This window comes from Pollachius pollachius, assembly GCF_949987615.1.
Source record: "Pollachius pollachius genome assembly, chromosome: 12".
NCBI classification, from domain to species: Eukaryota; Metazoa; Chordata; class Actinopteri; order Gadiformes; family Gadidae; genus Pollachius; species Pollachius pollachius.
Window position 1 is genome coordinate 6,972,283 of NC_136945.1, and position 25,942 is coordinate 6,998,224.

The 25,942-nt window shown below is 47.8% G+C and overlaps 1 protein-coding gene across 2 annotated transcripts in view; it reads right to left on the reverse strand.

Moving 5' to 3' along the window:
* The window catches only part of srgap2 (SLIT-ROBO Rho GTPase activating protein 2), a 47,849-nt gene that overhangs the window by 13,038 nt on the left and 8,869 nt on the right, over positions 1-25,942 (reverse strand). For both annotated transcript variants that reach the window (XM_079747947.1, XM_079747946.1), the window contains exons 2-5: positions 11,003-11,195; positions 6,610-6,772; positions 1,991-2,053; positions 1-105 (exon numbers count right to left, since the gene is read on the reverse strand). The exon at positions 1-105 is cut by the window's left edge and continues 111 nt beyond it. In XM_079747947.1, coding sequence (XP_079604073.1) covers positions 1-105; positions 1,991-2,053; positions 6,610-6,772; positions 11,003-11,195 — 524 coding nt within the window. The remainder of the gene's footprint in view (positions 106-1,990; positions 2,054-6,609; positions 6,773-11,002; positions 11,196-25,942) is intronic.

The following is a 25,942-nucleotide window of genomic DNA, read 5'->3' on the forward strand; positions in this document are numbered from 1 at the left end:
GCGACCGGAGCGCCCCATCTGCTTCTCCTCCTGCTTCTCCGCCTCCTTCAGCTTAGACTCGGCGTTGATGCTGTCAGTGTTGTACACGTGGTACGTCTTCATCACCTGGGAGCGGGACCAGAGGCGGAGAAACGTGTGTGAGATACAGAGTGTGTGTGTGTGTGTGTGCGCGCATCTGTCTCACACTGGTCTGGCTCTGCATCAAATCTGTCTGCTTACATTACAGCCTCTTCATGCATGTTTGTCTGGATATTTTCCTCTCTCTCTCTCTCTCTCTCTCTCTCTCTCTCTCTCTCTCTCTCTCTCTCTCTCTCTCTCTCTCTCTCTCTCTCTCTCTCTCTCTCTCTCTCTCTCTCTCTCTCTCTCTCTCTCTCTCTCTCTCTCTCTCTCTCTCTCTCTCTCTCTCTCTCTCTCTCTCTCTCTCTCTCTCGAAAGGCTGTGTAAGTCGGTGCATGCACGTGTCTGTTGGAGCAATTGACAGATGGATATCTCGAAGGCACGGCCCCACTATGTTCCATGGATGCTTTTGAAGCAGTGGAATTCCAAAACAAGGCCAGACAATCTGATTGCAGGTAAACACCCACACACACGCATTGCATGCATACATACACAACAATCATTATAGATTACATTCCGTTTAGAATAAATTGAATGATAAACTGTTTAGTGTCAAAACATTTGCACAAACATATTTCAAGATCCAACATTCATTGCGATAATTGCCCTAAGGCACGCTTTATGTGCACAGCCCTCCATCAAAATCAGACTCTGAAAAATGATGTCAGTGGAGTTATTGGGATTTGAATGCATCTTTCCAAGGCCAACGAGGCCGTATAAGGCCAGTATATAAGGTCACTGTAAACCCTCTTGACTGATGCCCTTATACAGACAGGGGAAACGTCCTGAAACCAAAGAGAATAAGATGAAACCCAGATAAGGGCCCCACCGCATAATGGATGCCTGAATAGAAGGCAGCAAACAGATTGTTGAGGTTAAACGACTAAATACCCCTAAGGAACTTAGTAAACCTGAGGGAAATTAACAGAAAACCAACCAGAACAAATTTCCACAGGGAAAGCCCATGTTTGGATATAGTGTGCAAGGTCAGCAGTGGCTCAGTGACCACCTTGCAACACCACCATTACTGCACCCCCCCCCCCACACACACACACACATTAGCGCGTGCTAGAGTGTGTATGTGTGTTTGTAAGAATCTATTTCTGTGATTTACTCTATACTGTAATTATAGCAGTGGGATGCATTATGGGTCTGTGGCTGCACTGTGAGATGGAAGTTTTGACGTACGGACCCCTGCGTGTGTGTGTGTGTGTGTGTGTAGATGTACACATGCGCACACACACACACACATATATAGACCAATTCACACACACTCAAAACACATCGTGTCAGTGTCTGCCTGGTCAATGCATGAGCACCATGCGTTTTGACAGCGTGAGAAACTCAAGGTAAGGCAACAGCTGAACATGTCGTGACCTTCAGGAGATCAATAATCAGCTGAAGCGCTGGATGATTACTATAATCAGGGAGCAGCTTCGGACATGCCATTTGGTGGATTGCCCGTCTTAAGAAGGTGCTAGCAGGGCTGTAATCAAAGGGCAGGGCCCGGCTAATTGTATGTTTTTGTGATTGCAGACGTTCCCAATACAACGACTGAGAGACGATTTTTTTCATGCTCTGTGTCATGTAAAGAGGACAGATATGTTTTATTTGTGCTATAGAGTAGTATTTCAATCCGAGCCAGCCTGTTGCTTCCATGATTAATATTATTATAATCATTATAATATTTGTCTGCCAAAACGTGTCGGGCAACAGCCAAATTACAAAAGCACAGGACCTTCCTTAAACACAAACCATAGCTGGTTTAATTCAGTGTGGTCACTTCTTTAGGGACATTGGTGTATCAAAAAAACATACAATGATGAAGCCCATGAGATGTGGGCCAGTGTGTGTCTTATGGTTAGTGTCTTACCGTATAGAGCTCATTATGCACCTTCATCAGGTCCTCTTGGAGCTGCACGCCCACTTCTTTACTCTGTAGAATAGAGACAAGGAAACAATCATGTAATTGTCCTCCATTTAAAACACAACAATGAACAGTTAATGCCAAAACAACCCATTTCATTAGTTGGGTGTCTGAGGACCACAAATAGGTCCTCACTAATCCTGATAATGTGTCCAGTCATGCAGTACACTCCGTATACTCTTTTCCATTAGATGTTAAAGTGAAGGTCTGTTGGCAGAAAAGGGACATTTATCTGTCTTTTACACAAGAGCAGGAGCCAAAATGTTGTCGTGGATGGTTTTATGAGCAGTGGAGCTTTCAATTAGCTCTTCACACCAGTTAACATCTAGTGAAGCACGGATGCCAAAAGCAGGGCCATCAGACCACATAAACATCAACCATCATCACCTCTTTGGTTTATTGTTATATCTATACATCTATATCTATATCTACACATATATACACATACACTTGACCTTCGCTGTAACACGCATCGATATAACTCAACCTCCAATATAACTCAACCTCCAATATAACGCGGTGCTTGACTGGGCCACAATTTTGTGGCAAGAAATAATTTGTAAAGTTTCCTCTCGGGCGAAAAAAAAACAAATGAAATAAGTGGACATAAAATAAAAAAAATGTAAGGCGATTGAAATGGCTAGAGACCCAGGACGTTGATCCAGTTCAAGTTTATCATCTTCACAGTTTAGGAGATTTTGCAAACGCAGTAGTAAAAAAAGCTGTGTAGAATAACGCGTCTTGGGGAATAACGCCAATAAAGTCATTTACTGAGGTAGAGTGAAGTTTAAGTGTCTACATATTATTTCTGTATTTTTTATTTTTCAAAATATTTATTTTTGTATAGTAATGTTATTCTTTGAAATTTGTATCACAGGGCAAGCTTCCTAGGGCGGACAATGATGATGACACATCGATTCATTGTTAAGGAATACAAGTACAGCTTGGGCCAAGACAAAATGCTAAACGGTTCATTGAAGGTTCATATTAAACACAGAGCTTGCACATTTCAATGTCTAAACCTGCACAAAGTGACCGGTATCTGCTGAGAGTCAGCCACGGCCCTCCAGAGGGGCGGGGGGGGGAGGGAGCTACTGCAGATGGATGAACAGGACCAGGCTGGGGCATTTGATGGATGAGGAGTTGGAGGCAGAAACTAGAGACCGCATAGAAAGTGAAAGTGATGGAGGGAGAAAAATGGAGTGGTTTAAGAGACGTAGAGAGACAAAAGAGGGGAAGAGGAGCAGGGACCTTGATCAAATGCAGTGGTGCATGATGGGAGAAGCCCTGATGGAGTGGAGCAATGAGACACCATGACAGGAGGAGGGGGTGGGGGTTAAGGAGGTATGGGGGTCTTAAGACAACACCGCCATAGGCCTAGACTTACTGATGAAACTCAAATATGATGCATTGCGCACACAAACCCACACACACTTCATAAACACAAACCTGGTTTAATGGGTTTCAGCTTCCACCCTAAGCCATACATCTATATTGCTATGCATGCATTTAGCTTAGGAGTCATTGCTAACTTCATGAAGCTATAACAGAACAAAAGCAGAAGTTAACTTATCTAATTTCTAGACACAAAAACAAAAAACAGACAGAGGAAACGGAGCGGAGACAGAGGTCTGACATAAGGAGACAATCAAGGTTAGGGAAGATAGCGGAGAGGAGATAGGTAGTCAGGAGAATGACCTCAGCGACGACGAGCGAAAGCAAGACAAAGCGGCTGATTGGACCAGCACATGTTGAGCATCTGTCATTCATCTCAGCGAAGAGTGGGCGAGAGAGAGAGAGAGAGAGAGAGAGAGAGAGAGAGAGAGAGAGAGAGAGAGAGAGAGAGAGAGAGAGAGAGAGAGAGAGAGAGAGAGAGAGAGAGAGAGAGAGAGAGAGAGAGAGAGAGAGAGCGTGGAGGAGGGGGTAAGTGGGTAAGGTCAGGAGGTGAACTAGAAGGGGGCAGGGCAGAGAGCTGACTGGTTAGTGGAGGGCAGAGAGAGAGGGAGACCCAGCCAGAGAGAGGAGCACAGTGGGTGACATTCAAAGGCAGGCCGTGGAGAGTGACCACAACAAGGGTTTGGGTGAAATAAGTGTCAGTGGATGCCAAATGGGCCAACAAAGAAGATATGGAGAATAAATCTTCATTGATTCTGTGTAAGAATAGACAGTAACGTGGGCAGTGATAAACCGCTGCCTGGTGATTAAGGCAGCGGTGTGCTGGGAGGGGCGGGACCCACGTGGACAACAGCCAATCAAAGAGCCATCAGTCGTTGGGCACTATCAGGCGAGGGAGAAGGGGGGGGCTGACCTTTGACCTGCCACTCTGTCTCTGACAGACTGGCTGGGTCGATCGATGAGCCATGTTAAAATCCAACCGGATGTGAATAGAAGCACTTCGCCCATTAATGTAGATGTCAAACCTTGAGTTAATTTCTTAATTACTAAATTTACGTTTGTTCGATGTCATTGCCTCTCTACTAAAAGCATCCGAGTGCATCCCAGTGAACGGAGAAGTGTTATGTATGTAGTATATATAAGTGTCCGAAAAGCTTAACCCTCTCTCGGATACGGACATCAAAATCCACCGCTTTTGCTAGATATAGCGATACATATCCATACACACACAGTTGGAATTATATATAGGTAAGCCTAACCCCCTTTCATGCTTCCTAGACACAGGTGAAAACAAGAGTGCGCCGTACTTTGGCCAGAATGCCATGTACTTAGCTCCAAGTATAAAATAGTGCAGCGAAGGGCAGTTTGAGGATAAGGGGCTATTATGATGAAGCGGTCGATTGAGGTCAATTCCCTGTTCTATAACAAAAAGTAGGCCATCCCCCTTTCAGAGAAAGTTGTTGCGCTACAGCTGTATAACCCAAAAGCAACCTATATTCAGTGCAAGTAAACATTGGCTTGTAGTGTGTCGACTGCTTCTGAGATGATCAATCTATCTAAGGTCGTCATAAATCGACCTTGGTACGATTCAAATCAATGGCGCTTCATCGCAAATATAAAATTGCGGTGAATGTGTACCGTCCCATTCAGCTTAAGTCTATAGAGTTCATAAAGCTATCAAGCAACCTCATCTCTTGACACTTGTTGAAGACGATGTCTTAGACGCAGACATCAAGTTGACGGTACCTTACACGATACAGGCCAGTGCAGGCCACTGTAGTCGTTGGAAGGGGGGGGGGGCTGATGGATTTAGTTGGTTGCAAACTCACCGCTATGCTACATTTTACGCATTGGACCTTCAAGAAGGACGTGTTTCCCTTTGAGTGTGTGGATTGGTGTGTGTGGGTGTGTGGGTGTAACACCAAAGGAATTATGTGAAACTATGTGAAAAAGATGAAAGAGGCCTGTAGCTCGCCCATGAGTTGGAGAGAACAGAGCAAGACCAACATAATACACGAGGGAGCGAGCAAGAGAGTGAGCGGGAGCGAGAGAGGCAGAGAGAGAGACAGAGATAAAGAGTCGGACAGAGAGACAGCGAGAGAGTGAAAAGAGAGCTAGATAGAAGCAACAAAAGTGTTGCTTTTGTGTGTGTGTCAGCGGTTTGTATTTGTATTCCCAACGTTCAGAGTTTAGTTCAAAGAATATCACAATGTAAATCAGCAGGGTCTGCCAGTGCATTTCACAAGCTGGCTTACACACACACACACACACACACACACACACACAAACACACCCTTGCTTTTACACCTGTGACTGTATGATCACGCTGTGTGTGTCTGTGTGTGTGTGTGAGTGCGTGCTTGCGTTCCAGCCTGGAGATGAAAAGCTGACTCCCAGGGAAGGGGTTCAGTGCTGGTGTTTAACTAGAATTAAAAGTTCACATTGAGCTTGTAGTCCTATTCACTGTGATCCACACACACACACACACACACACACACACACACACACACAATCCGCTTTCCCATTGTTCTCCATTGACCTCTAATGACGCCCAACCCCCTGTGCACTACTCCTGCTGTTCCTCCTGTAGATTTACACACGTTAAATCTCCCCGACAGGAAGAGGCTGGATCTGAGAAGGAAACGGGAGCATGGGACTCCAGTGGAGAACACAGGCCACATGTTCTCTGTTAGGTCTTCTCAGTGCCGCCCCCCCCCCCCCCCCCCCCCCCCCCCCCCCCCCCCCCCACACACACACACACACACGCACACACACACAGAGTGGAGAATCTGGTGAGAGACACAATCTTATCAATCTGAAAATGCGATCATTCCTGCAGCACGATGTCTGTCAACGGAGGGAGACTAAGCACAGTCGAAAGAGCAAAATGTGATCGTCCTTGTGTTGCTGGGGCACACAGCTGTCACTTCGCTAGCAATAGCATACGTTCATTTCGTAATATCGGTGTGAAACAACAAAAAGATGGCGCCAGCCTTTGAAACATGCATCATGTAACCAACTAAACATAATCAAATATTAATCAGGCATGTCAGGAGCTTTGCAATCCGACACCCCATTCATAGACTACATCCATTCATAAAGTGCAAGCGTGCTCTCAGCATCAAAGCATACGAGTATCTAGTAGGGCTTCTCTAGAACGCGTGCGTTACCTTCTTGAAGAGGCGTCCAGAGTCCTCGCTGACCTGGGCGAAGCGCGGGATGATGTTGTTGAGGTAGAGGTCGGACAGGGTGGCGTGGTCTCGGCTCTCCCTCTTCACCTGCGCCAGCAGCAGGTTCCAGCAGTTGACCGCCGACAACACACTCTGCTCCTTCCTACAGACGGGTGGGAGGGAGACGGATCAGGAGAGAGAGGCATAGGGGAAAGGGAGAGACGTTGAATCTGATTAGGACTTGATTCAGTTCATTTTACTGATAGGTTAGGTCTGTCGTTCTCAACCAGCTTCATGACTGCTGCCTACGATGATAATCCCTGTTTGCTTTCTCCTAGAATTGACGGTGGTTATAATTTTATGCTCGAAATTGGTGCCAAGGGAAACACTGTCTGCAGTTGAATGCAGTTTTTACTGTCATCATCAAATCGGAGATGGAAATTTGTTTTCAATCCAAGTGCATCATTTATTCATCACCCCATTGCCAGCCAGGGTTTGCTGGATTTGTACCCTTTCAGTAACCCTTGTGAATTTCAGTCTAACTTTCAGTCTTGATTGCATACAAATTAGGAGCAGTTGTTTGATGAACAGAAATCAGACCGAACAGATTTCATGTAGAAGTGAGATTGCTTTGAAATAAAATCGATAATCGATAAACCATGTAAATGGAGATAAATTGGGATAAATTGGGCAGTCCTAATTAAAAATGTCAGACCTCTTGCTTGTGTTTAGTCCAATATTTATGATATGTTAATGTACATGCTAATTATGGAGATCAATCAGTCCTGCCCTTTGGCAGACCGGCCTCACCGCATAACTACACGCATGCCAGCAGCTATACAATGGCATGTCATGCTGCTGGATTAAAGCCAAATACAGCCAAGGACCAACCTGACACACTGGCGCACACCCCTCTGTACCACTGGTATGCCTAAGGGCTGAAATAGCAGGACCTGAACTCAAAACATATATTAGACACATACCGCTTTTGTGTGAGTATCTGTGTCTATCTGTTTGTAGGAAGACTTCAGATGGGTGGCTAAAATATGGTAATGTGTAACAGGTGAGGTCCACTAGCTTTCTGGCAGATTGCGACAAAGACAACATCTTCTTCCAGGACACAACCCGCTTTAGCTAAAGCTAACTCTGTGTGTGTTGCGTAATTGACCAATCGAAGGCTAATCATTGGGTGAAATTCACAGTAAAGACCCGGACTATAGACAAGCACACAACCCCTCTCCCCCCACGGCACAATGACCTAGTTAACGTGAAACTTGGGGAAAAACAAACGGTGCCAATAAAAACACGTAGACAGCGAACACTGTATGTACAGGATGAGAGTAGACAAGAATGTCCAGATAGATGTACTATCCGTGCATGAGCAGACACATCTCAAACATTTAGTGGAGAATACAACCATTGTACAAAACACACTGACCCCTGCCAACCCGCACGCACGCATGCACTCACACGCACACACACACACACACACCCAATGGTGCAGTCTATCACACATAAACTCTTTATAATATACTCTTAAATCCCACTACAAGTTAAGAAGTAGAAACATCAACATAAGTCTGTCACTGTGCAGATTACATGACATCGATACCCCCCAGTCCCTCCATCTGTGTGTGTGTGTGGCCAAGCAAGTTTTTTGTTGTCAAAGATGACCGAGGGATGATCTAGTTGGTAAAATGGATTAGGAGTCAGGCTAAGTGGATAAAGGGAGACCTTTGTTTCACTAAGAGCAGCTCTAACTGGATACGGAGAACACAGCGCTGCAGGGCATATGCGTCAACCACAGAATACACACACACACACACACACACACACCGAGGCTAGTAGAGTATTGACCCATGCAGACAGAAGGTCAGTGAAACAGAGAATTCTTTGATCAAGAAGCAGAGAGAGAGGGGTGGGTGTCAGTGTTTGTGTGGGGGTACACTGCTGGGATGAGTCATACAGAGTGATCCAGTATGCTGGATCTCACCCTCACTGGACAGATGGTCAGATAACCAACAGACCCTCCACGACAATGGTGTTAAAACATAAATACCATGGCCACATCAAGACATTTTGTTAAGCCTCCGTCTTGCTATGAAGGTTGTTTTGACAGACAGTATGCGTGCCAAGCTTGAGTCTGTCACTCTCTCTCTCTCGCTTACTCCCGCATCTCCGCCATCGTCTCTTTATCTCGCTCTACGATTGCCCAATTCTGGTATTTACTGGACCATGAGTTTAGTTCCTCTTGCTCAACGTTTCCATCAGCCAATGTGACATGCCCTTCCTTGGTCTGACCAAGGTCCCCATAGCAACGGCACGGTGTCCCCGTCTCCTAGGGTGAAATGAAAAAAAAAAAAGTCCCTGCCACACATGATGCAGGCACCTGAATGCCACTTCCCTATCAAGATCCCATGGCCGCGTGGTGGAGGACCGAGATGCGGGCGGTTTCGGCCAAATGCCCTTCACACCGTTTTAGACCAACACGATGCTGATAAGAGCATGTAGTATTAATATAGGAGAGACTGGTGGTAGACGTGCAGTACTAGATAATAAATAAACAATAGCCAAGCAGGAGAACAGTAAACCTGACAGACAACCTATCTACAAGGCTGTGGTCACCGCGTAGCTCGAAGAGTTGGAAACTATGGGGTACAGCTGCGTCGAAGGGGGTAAGGCGCGCACACACACACACACAAAGGAGTGAAGTCATGTGGCCTTGCCTAGCGCTGCATTCAGTCCTTTCCCAAATAGCGGGAATTCCTGGTTGCCTCCAAAGAACCACTACATACAGACCCCCCAAGCCCTCCTCGCTTACACTGCCTCAAGCACCACACACACACACACACACACACACACACACACACACACACACACACCATAGCTGGAATTCCTGAGTGGCACCCAAACTGCTGCAGAGAAGGCTGTGAGGGGGGGGGGGGGGGGATAAACAGAATGGTTCCTTATTTCCTTGTTTGGCGCAAGGATGTAAGTTTGCGTGCAAAAACAGAGCTGGTGCCAACACTGCTAACTCTACAGCCCTCTCCTTTCTGCCAAACCATCCCCCAGAATACCACACCAGGGAAGGGGTCCCCCTGCAACATCCCCTATATCGATCCAAGCTGGGGGGCGCAAGACTGTGTGCCTCAATTCTATGCCGAGGTCAGGTTTTATCTAGAGGACGTATCGATATTTTTTCTGTGTGTGTGTGTGTGTGTGTGTGTGTGTGTGTGTGTGTGTGTGTGTGTGTGTGTGTGTGTGTGTGTGTGGTAGTCTCTCTGTGTGTCTGAAAGTATCTTAGTGTGCAAGCACGGTTTCGCCCAACAGAACCACAAAAGAGAAAGGAGTGTGAGAAAGGCTGAAAATGTAGGGTGGGTCAGAGACAGAAGGGGGAAGTAGAACAAATAATATATAAAACCCCAGCATTTCTTGATCTTACTGCTACAGAGACATTAATAAAAAGCAGAAGACGGTGGAGCTCCACTGCACCCCCCAACCACAAGCTTCCTTTGTTAGACCCGTCGGGGGTTTCAAATCTCCCCTCATCTTCATCGTAACGTATCTCACCGTATCGTACTCTCTGTCTCTGTGTGTATTGAGAAAGCTGACACTAAAAGTGAACCTAACAAAATATAAGATACCCAACAACTCAGTGTTTCCCTTCCTGCAGCAAGATCTCTCTGAAAACGACCAGGATGAGCCGGTGGTTCGGCGTGTCCCCCCCTGACAGACAACACAACGCCCGCTCTGCGGTGGAACATACACCATGCTGCTAAAGCTGATGAGATCCAGCATGTGTTTGGACAGAGAGACACCGAGAAAGAGAGAGAGATTCGCTTTACAGACAGAGAGAAATATAGTTCTATATCGATAATGTGGGGGGGGGGAGGAGATGGGGGATAGAGAGGGAAAACAAATAATAAACTAGAGTTAGCACACACCTTTGGGTGCGATAGTGATTCCAGTACAGACAAGGTTACACACATACACGGGGAGATGCCAGCAACCATTCAGAGCACAAAATCAACACCTGGCATCACTGGCACTGAAATGAGCATGCGTTTGCACACGGGCCTGGTGCACATGCAGACACACACAAACAAAAAGAAAGAGGCATCCACACGCAGTGTTCCCATCACAGCAGATAAAAGGCATCGTGAGGATGTTATGATTAGATCAAGCTGTGTAGCAGTTTAATGAGATGTGACGCCGTCATCCACACGGGTCAGCGGGTTGCTGCCTTACGTTCCATGATTTTTGTCTACATCTATACCCAAAACATGTTTGATTCTTTTTTTTAAGAGAAACTGTCCGCAAAGGGTTGATTTAACAAAATGATGAAATCGTCCTCCCTGCATGTGGTGTGTGTGTGTGAGTGTGACCCATGTACTTGAGCAGATGTTCCTTGGTGCTGCGTGTCTTGGTGAGGAATCTCTCCGACAGCTTCTCCAGGTTGCGGCTGTAGTCCATCTCGATCTCAGCCTTCTTCCGGAAGAAGTCCTGCAGGTCCTGCAGGAGCTGCACCCTCAGCTCACACTGCTGGTCCAGACACTTGAGCTGCTCCACCAGCTGGGCACGGATCTCTGCCAGGGGTAGACATACAGAGAGAGACAGACAGACAGACAGACGGACAGAGAGAGACGGAGAGAGAGACGGGGACAGAGAGGAGACACAGCGACACAAAGGGTAGACAGAAAGAGGAGGGGAGAGGAAGGGGGATGTTGTAATTAGCAATTTCCCAGAAGCCAAGTACAAAATGAAGCTGTACAAATTACAATAAGCATTCATTCATTCAATCATAAGTATACAATATGCAGCATTAGCACACGTAATTCTTGCCCCTTTAAGCCTATAAAAAGGCAATCAGGCACAGCATCGGCAGATTAGATGCAGAAACTGCAGTTCACAGCATGGGGCGCTGTAATCAACGTGCGTGCCACAACAATGTGCAAGACATTAACCGCCCCCCCCACCACCACCACCACCACCACCACCACCACCACCACCACCACACACACAGAGCTGAGGTTCACGAGACTGTGACTGAGTTCTAGCAGAACCACCTGGAGGAGCCCAGAGCAAGGCCTGCAGGGCCCAGCTGGATCCCCCAGCAGCCCTGCGTAACACAGACACCCTGTCGGCTGCTTCTTCTGCTTTTTCCAGACATGCATGTTGTGCCATCGTCCTGCATTCTCTACCCCGGCACACTGATCCACACATCTCCAGCGTCAGCCATTTATCCCGGCTTATCCCTTTTCATTCGCATCCTCTTCCTCCCTCTCATCCCCTTTCTCCCTCCCTCCCTCCCTCCCTCACACTGCACTTAAGTCAGGCCTCAAATTAATAGAGAGCACTCAGTGCAGACACACTGGGTTAAAATATTAAATCACTGCCTAGCGTAAAAGACCTCCGGAGGGTAAGCTGTTACGCAATCTTGGCGTTTTGCTGCATAGAGGATGTGTGTATAGAAACAGAGGTGGGCACACACACACACACACAAATGTTGATGATAAGCTGTATCGGTTGTGACAGCTGACAGACTAATGCTACACTCTAACTGCTTCCTGCCAATATGGAGACCACTACCCAGGACTGAGCTTTCAACCGGGATAGGTCACACACACACACACACACACACACACACACACACACACACACACACACAGACACACACACACAAACACACACACACAAAAAGGGATAGATATCCAAAAGTGAGTAGTCTGTCAAGCTCCAGCGTGCCCATCATGGGGCATCCGTCTCCGTTAGCTGCTAATCTCCTACCTTTGCACCTTTGGCTGTGGAGAGAGCAGATGGCTTTGGCCTCCATCGGGGCTTCTGCACCATGCAAACACCCCACCAGCAGAAACACAGATCAAAAGTAAGCAGCGCAGTCTGCCCGGCTCACAGGGTCTGTCGATGCAGGCTTTGTTGTCTCTACCAGCTGAGAGAGCAGTTTCTGCTCAGTGCCACAAAGAGAAGTGGGTGGATTTTTTTTTTTCAAATGTGTCTGCAAATACACATCAAGCCAACGCTCCTCCCCGAGGTTTAGCTCCAGCACGAGGCAACTTCTCTCTTTCCTTTGACCCTGGGGGTGTCTGAGAACCACACACACACACACACACTCCATAAACAGCCAGACAGACACAAACAGACACATACACACCCAACCATAAACCAGCACAGCAGTCACACACCCACCCATAAACAGACACATACAGGCATGAGGATTACAACAGGACCCCACGGCATTCTTCTCAATCATACTTTGGTTGATTAGAGGCCAAAATAAGGGAAGTTTCTCTCTTCCCTCTGGTTGGGGTGATGATGACTAGACAGATACCTACAGACTGTACGCTAATGTGCACAAACACACACTACCTGTGTGTTTGTGGGTGAAAAACTTCACCGTGAAAAACACACACTGCCTGTGTGTTTGTGTGTGTGTAGTTTGCTGATCACACGTCGTTGTCAATGACGGGAAGTGAGTCAACGTCCCGCCTATAAGGGGTTCAACAAAGGCACCCCAAGCCTGTAATATCTCTCTCTCTCACACACACACACACACACACACACACCTGGTAGCTAGTTTTAGATATGGCCAGATGAGGGAGAGGAAGCTAAGATCAACAGCAGAGGAGTGAAATGACGGTAAGTGACGCCGCACAACCCCGATGTGCAGCGGAGTGTGCAGGAGTAACGGAAAGAAGACTATTCGTGGTTGGGGAGGGGGAGGTTCTTTAAATGAGTTTTTAATTAATGGATCTCAAATGTATTTAGTGTGTGTTGCATGCGCAAGAAATACTCCCCCTGCCCATGCTACACCCCTCAAATCGTCACTTCTACCCGCACCACTCAACACAACATCCAACACGCCAATGTTGAAGCACAGAAACGCCTTGAAATGGTTCAACAACTAGAGTCTCCACAGGTCCATACAACCCGACATCTGTCCATCGGTCTTTCCTGTGGATCAGCCCTGTATCCATCCGTCAATCAACACAGAGGCAGAAGATTGCAGAAGATTCCCACCAAGTATGAGTCCACGACTTTAATCTATGAAGTGGTCAGCAGCCTTTGTACACACTGGGAACTCGGGACAATAACTGGAATGTGACTCCTACTATCCCATGGCCGCCGACATGGCCCTGCTCATATTTTCCAAGGCAGATGAGAGCGAGCGCTTTCTTGTAAAAAGGGGATCTGGGAATCTACTTGCTGATGTACTTTCCCCCTTTGTTCCTCCTCCTTCTTCTGTTCCCTCTGCAGTGCTTACTGCTAACTCTTATAACTTCTGCTAAGAGCCTTACATACGGCAACAAAAATCACAAGGAGCAGCTAGCTACGGTAGCTAGTCAACACACATGGGCTGGGGAGTGGGGACAATGGAGGACCATGGTGGACAGGAACATAAATAAAGATATATAAATCTGTATAAATTCCAGGTTTCCGTGTTGTCCTCTGAGTGGACTCTAGTCAAGAATAAAGTAGGACTGAGCCACCTTATGGATTTCCCTTTCACTCTCTCACACGCCATTTGGCCCCAGACAGCCCTCTTGATCATTCATTATTGATTTGTTTGTTTAGGAGGACACAAAGAGAAACAAGAGAGGCGGAGACAATGAAATGAGATGGACCGAGGGAAGACCGATGGGTGGATAAAACGTTTTTTATTCTATTTTATGTTTGTCCAGACATATTTGACTTTGATACATCCTGTCTGCATTCTGTGTAAAGTCATGTCCAATGCCATGCTGCTCCTAATGTGCTGATTTTTTCGGCCTCGGTTACACCTCGTTTCATTGCAACTTTTGTGATCGGATGCGCCCAATCAGAACGAAGGTCTGAAGTCCCTAACCCTTGAACTCTGTGGCCGGTTCTGTCTTTGGAAATTCAGCAGATATCCATGCTCTGAATTAGCGCTGTGATGCAGATATCTAAAGACAAAGTCACCAGTATGAGTCCAGGTTTGTCTAGCGGTGTATACCTGTAATTAGTCCGCCAACATTGTGCCCAGATAGGTGTCCACACACCTTCGTAATCCAATGAATTTCAGAATGTGAGCTTGACCTCCTCTGGGTCGGGCCTAGCTCAGGGGTTTTCAAACTTTGTGTGTTTGTGGACCACTATTTGTAATCAAGAATTTTCGCGGACCACCTAGTAATACACATGATAAAATGTTTCAACATACCTCCTACCTGAAATACCAGCACCTCTTAAAAGGCCTACTAGCACTCACAATAACTGGTCATAGCATCAGTACAACAGGCTTGTTAAAATAATGTTGGCTGCACACAATGGATGCCACATATTTTTATGGGAATTTTCTGGTAAAATGAATGTTAAAAAAACAACTATTATTTTATATTTAATTTTCTTTTCCATGGACCACCTGCAGTACCGCCACGGACCACTAGTGGTCCGCGGACCACACTTTGGGAATGACTGGTCTAGCTCATCAGATCACAATGTGAGCAAGACCAATCGGGGACTAGACCAGACAGTTAATGCAATCTAATGAGTAAAGTTACAATCGAAACAACAAGTGTAACAGGGGGCCTTGTATAGAGTTGTAATTCACTTCACCACCTTAACTTGTGTGAAGACAAGTCAATAGGAAGTGAAGTGATCTATGGCAACAGTATTTTGAGAGTTGCCGTTCTGGCCTTACGACTTTGGGTAAGGCTTCCTTCTGACTAAGAGAACAAACCCGGGCCTTCATCCCTGCAGTTCTTGCCATGGACCTGAGGTGAAGCTGACATGACAGGGGCTGACGGAAGCGACACCTGGCCTGTAGGGTGTTGTTTGGTCTAGATAGAGAAGCCGCACATTACCATTTCCATTCTCCATATATTTCAATACGCAAGACGCGGATGCTCAAAAACACACACAAGTAGTCTCTAACCTGTCAAGTCACACATATCACTTGTGTTGTGTGATACCATACACGCCCCCCCCCCCTCCTCAAACTCACACACACACAAAAACATGAGAGAAGGTCAAATGGGCTGATAAAGGGAGATATACCAGGTACCCTAAATAAAGAAAGTTGGTGTTCCCCTTCTTGTCGAAGCACCCGTGTTTTGCGGGGAGGGGTACCACTGCCATTGATTTCTCTGAGTGCCTGGACTGATAACGACACAAGGGGTCCGTCTGTGTGTCTTGTGTCTGGATGTCAGCACCAGCTCATGTCTGCCTGCTCTGTCAAGCGGCACGGCCTGGTGTCCCCAGTGCTGTCGAGAGCGCTGTGTGACCACCTGGTCTCCGTCCTCCTCACCCATCCTCACAGATGCCAGCCCAACCCCCCACCCTGGTTGTTGGTTGTTGCCCAGAAGGCCAAAGTCAAAGGCTCAGCCACAGAGACTTTGTAATAGGCTGGTTCAGTCGGAACATCAACAGACTCCTAAATGTCAAACCATCGTTTATTGTGGAGCTCATTATAATTCCTGTCACTCTGGATTCTGTCTGCAGCTTTCAGTAGGTCAATTGCTTGTAAACCCCTTTTTATAAAAATCGCATTCCCTGAATGTTGCGCCATGGTAGGGAGCCTTACCTTGCTGGTTGGCTTAGGTGATTATCACCTGTTCATGCATATAACCTGGTGTGAACTGTGTGTAAAAGCGCCATACCATACCAACCAGAGATTCACAATGCACTTTTCATTCTAGATTTAAAAGCATGCCAACTTAATAAAGCCTCTGTCAAGAATCACACTAACTTAGGGTGACAGTCTGAGATCGGTTCAGCAGACACAGATGAGATCAGTGAAAACTCCCCTATCAAAAGGTCATGTTGGATCCAGCCAGCCATTGCCTGGGGAGGTTCCTAAAGCCACTGCAAAGGGCATCTGGTTTCCCCAAACCATTACCATACGCTCTCTTTAGATGAGCCTTACACCGACCCCCATGCCTTTATATATGCTTAAAAAGGACCAGAAAGGAGCCTCCGGATCTCAAAATGCCCTGGAGACTCTGACCGATGGCACTGATGGAGCCAAGGTCAGGTCGTAACAGACAGTGTATGATTAGGTCAGACCAGACGCCAATCTGGTCAATTTCAATATTTCCGGTCTACTTCACAACGGAGATGCCCAGATGTCCTAGGCGTCCTTGTCACGGACGCTGGGTTGTTCACCAGAACTCCATGGTGGTAGTGGGCCGCCTAGTCCTATTAGTAGCCCTACCAGGTTGACAAGCACCATAGGAAGCTTATCCACGCATTAGAGGTGTCGAGCACCGTGGGGGCAGCTGTTGTGTATCCCCCCCCCCCCCCCCTCCCATGTCCCTCTCTAGGGAAGTCTAACCTGGAGCTTCGCCTGACAGGTATTCCTCTGACACTAATTGGGGTATCGGCTACCAGAGTGCTGGTACTTCAGCCGTTTGCTGCTCACCCCGACATGTCCTTCAGTTTGCCTTTACCTTTCTCCACCTCCCATCCTCTCGAGTCACATCAGGGAATGTAACTGACGTGTAGTCAATCCAAATATTCATTGTAACGGCCGAGTTCGGCTGATTTTATCGAAGACAACGCTAAAAAAATGAACCGAGGCTGCCTTTTTCTCCCCCATCGACAAGTTTGCTTTCAACAGCCCTACTCTTTTTTTTTTTGCATTGCAGCATGGGGAGAGATTGAGGTTTACCCGTTGTTTGTTGCTCCGGGGGCTGATACTGCAGCACAGGGAGGTGTGTGTGGGGAAGGGATGGGAGGAGAGGGGAGAGGAGGGGAGAGGAGGGGAGGGGAGGGAGTGACGGCTTAGCAGTTGTACCACTGTAAGCTCTCACTCTATTGTCCTCACAAGAAAATAAAAACCCTAGCGGGAGACAGGGCGAGCAGACGTGTAGCAAAAGGGGCACGGGTCGACCAGTGTGCGTGCACGGGGAGAGGGCTGGGGGTGGGGTGGACATGGTGAATAATATGTCCATTCATTCCTGCCCTCACAGGAAGACAGGACAAGGAGACAGGAAGACAGCAGGAGCAGTTCATTGGTAGTAGGGGAGCAGAGGGGAAGGGAGAGGGGGGGCACTAAAACAACTACAGGAAGTGTGTGTGTGTGTGTGTGTGTGTGTGTGTGTGTGTGTGTGTGTGTGTGTGTGTGTGTGTGTGTGTGTGTGTGTGTGTGTGTGTGTGTGTGTGTGTGTGTGTGTATTAAGACTAGACCGAAGGACGGGGGGTGCAGGAGGCCTTACCCCCCCCCCCCGGACAAGGTTAGGGGCGGGGGCAGCCTCTCTCTCCAAGTGAGAGAATGGGAGTAAAAACAGGCAGTAATCCAGCACAAACATCCAAAATCTGAACCTGAAACCCAGTGTGTGTGCTGACTGGGGAACAGGTTTTTCAGGCAGTTTAGTCGGTAGTTTGAGGCCTTAGGTCAGTTGTGCGGCCTAATAAGATTCTTTAGCGGGGTGGAATCTATTAGTCACACACACACACACACACACGTACACACGTACACACACACACACACACACACACACACACACACACACACGAGGAGAGTAGAGGAAGAGATAGAATTACAGTACAGTTTGAGGGAAAACTGTCTCTGGAATGGAAAGACTCCAACCAATGCCTTTTCCATAGGTCTTGGACCTTTCCTCTCAAAACAAACACGTACACTCGGGCCTTTCCTTTCACACGGAACTCAATGTTTTCAGGGAAAGCAGTGTCGCCTTAAAGGAGGCAAGTTAACAGGCATAGACCTTTTTTTTTTTTTTACATGGAAAACCCTGCGACAGCCAAACCGCAGCAGACTTGCGTTACTCTAGTAGGAGCGAGGGGTTGGGTGAGAAATATAGGGGGGGGAGGGGAATTGAGGAAAAGAGATTTAGTGTTTGTTTAAACCATCATGGCTCACGTTATTTTCCTTTTTCTTTTCACCAAGCGGCGTTGCGTGGAAATCAGTGTAGGAAGCTTTTTACTACGAGTGGACACTCCATCTCTGGCTAAAAGGAGAGGGAGGAAAGGCAGGAAGTCCGGCGATGACTACACAGGGGAAACGTATCCGGTAGTTTCCTCCTGCCATGTGGGCTCTGACACGGGGCGTCTTCCCACTCCACTTGGCTCGAGAACCGGGGGTTGGGGGGTGGGGGGAATTGGGGGCAGAATGGTCAGGGGTCATCGTGGGTCACACAGCCAGCGACGGAGGTGAGTCTCCCATAACAGCTGACCAAAAAAAAACAACACTACAGCGCTATTAGTATTAGCTGGCACTAACCTCCCCCCCCCGCCCCAAATATAAACTTATCCAGCCTGAACCCCTTCTGCAGAACATCCCCTCTGAACCCTCTTTCTTCCTTCTTCACCCCAGGAGACCACCTGAGACTGGCACACATTGTACCCCTCTCTCAAATAGCAGGACCACACCTCCCCCTCTTGCCTCCAGCATCAAACCCAACCCCAGAGTCTACTAACGCTCTGATCTAACATGATGACAGAAGAGATCAGTGGAGATTGGGGCAGGCTTTTGAATAATTAAATGGCTCTGCTTATTAAAAAGGGAACCAGCTACTCCTTCATTTAAAGTCTCCTGCTTTGGCCTTTAAACTGCCTCGGAGCATGTCTGTGGGGAGGAGCGTCTCTAGTTGGGATAAACAGGTGGCACCGGGCACACGCACCATCTACAGAAATTCAATAATCTAATGAGACTCTTACTTACCAATTACACAAAACAAACGTCTTATCCTATGAACGGAAGCACCCAACCAGCTTGTGTGTCCCTGAACTCTCTGGGTGTGTGTCTCTCTCTCTCTGTGTGTTCTGCATCTTCAAGGCCACCCCATCCACCTGGATTCATCTCTATTTCCTGTCACCGCCGGACAAAGCCATCTGGACCCAAGTCTGCTGCGCGCACGCACACACACACACACACACACACACACACACACACACTTTTGCTGCAGGCTCGCACATGGGCACCATCAAGTGGGCTGAGCCATCTGTCTGAAGGGAGAGGTATCAGACCAAAAGGAATGACAAGTGCCTATGTATGCATGCACAGACACACTAATGATACCACCCTGGGCGTGCAGGACCGGACAATATTAATCTGGCGGGGGGGTCCAACTGTCTGTGGGTTTATTGGGTTTTTCAGTGTTTCCAAATGGCCAATGCATAACGTCCCTGTTAATCAGCTTAGCAGCTAGACCAGGGATTTGCCTAATCTTCACCACTAGCATTGGAAAAGGAGCATGATGGTTGTGTGACTGCCTGCACTACTGTCTGTCCCACCACGGCCAGCCGGGTGACTTAAATCCAGCAGGACAGACCTGGACATGCCTCTGCCTCTCTCTCTCTCTCTGAGCATTAGGCATTGCAAGCATCTTCTGAGTCTGCGGATACTTTCGGATGGAAACCTAATGAATGAGTGTGGATCTCTTTCACTTGCGGACACAGAGTCATCTGGTTAAACATCTTGGTTTTCATCATCCTTTTTAGTGGCATGTTCGATGGAGTCTTCCAATAATTCCACCAGAAGGATGGATGTTTATAAGTCCCGTGCAGACACTAGTGGAGAGCTCTCAAGTCATTACGCCTTCCTCTTCTCACTCATCACCCTCTCAGTCACCTCAGCTCTTGCATTCTTCATGGGATCTCTCTCTCTCTCTCTCTCTCTGAGAGAGCGAGAAAGAGAGGTGTGTTCACTTCCCGTCGTCGACTCGCCGGTATGAAGGATGGCTGCTGTCAAGAAAGCCCACCTAGCCCAACGAGATGGAGGCCAACACACATACCCACACACAGATGTTGCGATAGTGCCAAACGTGCATGGGTGTGGGACTGCATTCACAGCGTTGGCGTATCTATCTATGCAGAGACGACTTATCGCCGCATTCCGAAGGACATCAGTGGCAGAGCAACAAAAGGCTGCCGGAAAACGAGAGAGAACTACCTCCCAACAGTACTGGCTGTATCTGCTGATGTCTGGAGATATTTACCTCATGACGATGGGGAGGGAAGGCGATGAAGGAGAAACATTGCAGAGATCGTTAACAGAGATCCCAATCTCCATGTTCACCTACAAGGTCACAGTCACTGACAGCACTGCCTTTGCCAGCTCCCTTACACTGTGTTCCATGCCCTGAGATAAGGACCAACAGTTAGAGCCTGCCGCCAGGCAGCGGTGGAAAGGAGACAGTGGAGGTATGGACAGGCATACTACTAGGACTGAAACAAATCTAAAGAAACGCAGATGCAGCCTTCCCCCTCTCTCTCTCTCTCTCTCTCTCTCTCTCTCTCTCTCTCTCTCTCTCTCTCTCTCTCTCTCTCTCTCTCTCTCTCTCTCTCTCTCTCTCTCTCTCTCTCTCTCTCTCTCTCTCTCTCTCTCTCTCTCTCTCTCTCTCTCTCTCTCTCTCTCTCTCTCTCTCTCTCTCTCTCTCATACTCTTGCAGCCAGAGGTATGTTATTTGTTTAACGAGCTGTGCTGTCAGCAGCGTGATGTGAACAATTAAGGCTAAATATGGGATGATTCCATCGCTCATGGCTCCACATCTACGCCCGTGCCGGTGCTAAAGCATGAAATTGAGCTGTGAACAGTGAACACCAATGAGTTGAAGGGGTGCAATAGAAGTACAGCTCTAGGAGTGGGCCTTGGGGAAAAGCGATGAAAGTGTGATACGTGTGGGTGAGAAAGCAGCTGTGGTCACAGTTGTTAGAAAAAGAGCTGAATCAGTCTCTGCAGCACACTGCAATCTCTTAATCAGAAATCCCCTTCCCCCTTCCACTCCTATAGAAATATAAGTAATTCCCAGGCTTTACAGTGTGTGTGCAAGTGTATTAAAGAAAGACAGACAGACAGACAGACAGACAGACAGACAGACAGACAGACAGACAGACAGACAGACAGACAGACAGACAGACAGACAGACAGACAGACAGACAGACAGACAGACAGACAGACAGACAGACAGACAGACAGACAGACAGACAGACAGACAGACAGACAGACAGACAGACAGACAGACAGACAGACAGACAGACAGACAGACAGACAGAAAGAGCTTGCTGTGTAATGACTCCTGCAGAGGTGCAGCTGAGAGCATCAGGGTTGCCGGTGACGACGGCCAGCCAATGAAACACAGCCACCATTTTTCAACCAGCCAACACGTACTCTCTTCTCACACACACACAGCAACAATATTCCACCAACACCCACAGCTCCGCTTCCTGCACAGACGCTGTGCCATGGCTCGTCCTCTGAGGCTCAGCTCAAACCTGGCGAGGGGTGAGGGGTGGGGGCGTTGAGGAGGGGGAGAGGGGACCCACTTCCAGATGAACATTTCAACCGTGCCTTAACGCATGGCGTGCTTTTCCGTGGAGAGCGTACAGCCAACGGTTTTCTGCAGTGCATGCATGCGTGCATTTCCACGTGTCCATTTGAAGACCGCATTCCGCTATTCAGCTCCTTCAATCCTCCTGCTTTCTTTTCAAGCCGCTTCTCCCGCACCCTAAATCCCCGGCGTTTGCAGAGACATAAGGAGATGGGGAAAGTGGGCTTGGAGAAAGTGGGCCAAGAGGCACGTGGAGGCATAGGAAGCCCCCCCCCCCCCACACACACACACACACACAGAAAGAGGGACAGACAGACAGACAGAGAGAGGGCAGAGAGAGAGAGGGCAGAGAGAGAGAGAGAGAGAGAGGCTCCACACCTAAGCAGAATGAAGTACGCAACAGGAAGGCAGAAGAGTGGGAAAACAGTAGGGAGAGAGAAGAGAAGAAGAGATTGTCTCTTCATCCCTCTCTGCTCCCAGGGGCTGTGCTGTAGCCGCAGGCTCTTCAACTGCGTGCACGTGTTTCATAAGCTTTGTGTTGTTTCGTTTTTTTTCTCCCTTAAACTTGGTTTACTTAACAAGAAGTCAATGGGAAAACATGGTAAAACTTGTTTCAGTCTTCATAAGGCTGGGGGGGTGCTGGGTGCCAACTTCTCCCTCTGTTTATCCTGTGGTGTGCTATATGTTGATGATGATTGTGACATTGGAAAGACGATTGGGACACATGCTGAGCGGTACCCTGGTGCCATAAACATAGGTCATAAACCTTACAAAACTGGGGGAGACTGGGGGGGGGGGGCTACTATGTCCTACTTCCTCTGACAGGAAGAGCAGGATCAACATTCTGGAGTCCTGCTCTTCACAGCTTAACTCTACTATGTGACATCCCACAAGCAGACAAATCAAGGCTTGCTTATAGAAACACTGATCAACATTGAACTGGAATGAACAGAGAATTGCTCAACTAAAAATGAGGAAATGATCAAAATAATAGGAACTTCATAGAATCTGAGCAGCAAACATTTGGATTTGTCTTGTTTTTTGTTACTTTAGTTCCTCCAACACGAATAATGCAGCAGCAAGACAGAACGTGGTGGTAGGGAGTCAAGATAGGAGACTGGAGGTGGGACACAACAAGAGACAATAGCAACATGACGTCCATGGAAACAAAAGCAGCTATTATTGGTCACTGTGTGTGTGTGCTTGCCACCAGGTGCGTGCCAGTGTCATTCAGTTCTGATTTCACTTCTGCAATCAGGAAGAGAAAATCTGTTTCTGCTTCAGATTCCACAAGTAACCACACAAAAAACCAACTCCTATTCCCAGCATCCCAAGACGGGGATCTCAGTTCCAGTGAAAGGTCACCCAGAGGTCCCTACAAACTGCTCCTCCCGGAGCTGGAAGGGAGCGTTCTGCAAAGCCCCAGCCTCCATTCCCATCAGCCCCTCCTCCAGACAAACACTCTAGGTTCCTATGGAGCACAGCGGGATGATAGTCTGGGAACACCCTATCCCTGCACCACACACACATACACACATGCAGCACTGAAACTAAACAAAAAAAACAAAAAATATTTTCACTGTCATGCTTAAAAGAAACACAATAACACAACCTTCCCAGAGTGCATTTCTTAGCATCAACATGAGTCATTAAGTGGGATCCTAACCTGGGTAATTTCAGCCTGCTAAAACCTTGGGTATAACTGGGGACACGTAAACAGCACAAGAACAATAAACAAGGCACTGCCATACTCCAAAGATTGCATGCACACAGTTTGGTAAGCATGACTAGGAAACGTATCATTCACATAGTACTGGCTGTCATGCTCAACATAGCACTAGGGAAAGTTACACCAATTTTTGGCTATATTGTCCGGACTAGGCAACACATGAAAATTCCCATACTGGTTGTTGTACAACATTAGCAGGAGGCTAAGCTACAGTCTTTTCTTTACATTTCTTTAATGACGGAGCCTAAATGCCCTGGGACAGGCATGTGACACACACACACACACACACACACACACACACACACACACACACACACACACACACACACACACACACACACACACACACACACACACACACACACACACACACACACACACACACACACACACACACACACGTCATTTCTCTGTGTGCAGTGTTTCCATAGGTATTCCGCTCTTGAGTGTGTTTCTATGTGCGTACAGGCGTCTTTGGTTACCCGCGAAAGGATATATGTCCGAGAGGCATGTATGCATGAGAGGGTGATCACACCAGGTTACCACCGAGCTGCGTACAGGACAGCTCCAGCGTCACAACCCCAACAGGCGTGGGTAGGAGAACCGCAGCACTTCTTTGCTCTCTATTGTGCAGCATACCGGGACAGACCCACCCTTTCCTCTTAGCCACCTCGCTGGCCCCTCGGAGACCCTGCACCGACTTACACGATTGGGGCAGACCATGGCAGTTTGGTGGTGGGGGGGGGGGGGGGGGGGGAAGAGCAGATTGTGAGCTCCAGAACACAGGAGCACCGTCACACTGAACAGCTGTGTGTGATAGACTGGAAATCACAGCGCAGCAGAGTGGATGGGGGGGCCATTAAAAAAAAAGACCAACAAGAGGGAACTGGACTTTAAAGAGAGATAAAGCGGGGAGGGAGACGGAGGGATGGGGCACAGCAGATTTATGTTCTTCGATGCGCCGTTGAATTATTGATGCCGCCACTGTTCTGAAGGGCAACAAGAGGGGGAGTGGGGGGGGAGAGAAGAAGAGAGCGAGAGGGAGCGAGAGAGAAGAGACCTATTTCAGGGGGCAATTCGCCTATGATACACATAGAGCTGTCGGAACACACCAGATAATGATGTTTTGACACATAAAACCGTGTACACCTTGTACGTATGCCGTATCCCAGCAACAGTGATCTATCCTCCCTCAACAGTATGTGAAGGTTTGAGTTGTGAATAGCCGCCCGCCCCCACCACCCAGTGCAGGGGGAGCTAGCCATGAGGACAAAGGTTGGATGGTACCAGAAAGAAAGACTAAAAAGAGAGAGGAAAGGAAAAATAGAGAAAAGACTAGGGAAAGAGAGAGACATGTGGCTCACACCTGTCCTGGCTCACTGACACAATCCTCCCAGCCGTCACTGTGCAGATATAAACCAAGGGGGGTGGGCAAAGGAGACAGGGAGCAAGGAAGAGCAACGGCCATTAGCACCGTTGTTGTTGATTCTAATATCTGAGACACTACAGAGAGTTTCACTTTGCTTTCATCCTCTCCTGCTCCGTTCTCCTCTTTACCCAAACGGCTCCCTTCCTTTAATGCTGATGAAGCCTGTTTGATCAAGTAGTGACCTGCTGTTCTGAATCTCTCCCTCTGTCACACACACAATCAGACAACATTCTCACACATGCACTGAATACCAGCCGAATAGTTCATGAATTTAAAATGGCCTTGATGCCAATCGAGGCTACGCTGTCGGAGGCCAACTGCGTTCTGTGTGTGTGTGTGTGTGTGTGTGTGTGTGTGTGTGTGTGTGTGTGTGTGTGTGTGTGTGTGTGTGTGTGTGTGTGTGTATCACTTGGAATGTGAGCTATGACATAGTGAGCCAGAGGACACTGGGCATCATTGTCCTTTGCAGTGTGAAGGGGGGGGGGGCACAATGGAGTGAGACACTGCCAGGGACCTGACTCACTCATGCTGCTATAGCCAAGAGCGCTATAGAGAACACACACACACACACACACACACACACACACCAGGTGGGTCACCATGGACAATGGCAACAGGACACTCAGAGGGCCCAATAGCTGCCATTATCAGTCTCCCTCATAATGACAAAAAACGTATAACACCGTCCGTTCTGGCGATCTCCATGCAGTTGTCATTTCTGAAATAAATTAATTCAAAGCAGTTACATAGTCGATCAGTATTTAAATATTTGTCACCGACAATGTTGCTTCTTCTAAAAAAAGGGAGAGGTGGTGATTTATAAAGGGCGTGTATTGACGTTTCGGCAGCAATTGGAATCCACCAGTCACTCAGAGGCTGGGAACCTCTCCCTGCATTCCTCCACTGGAAAAC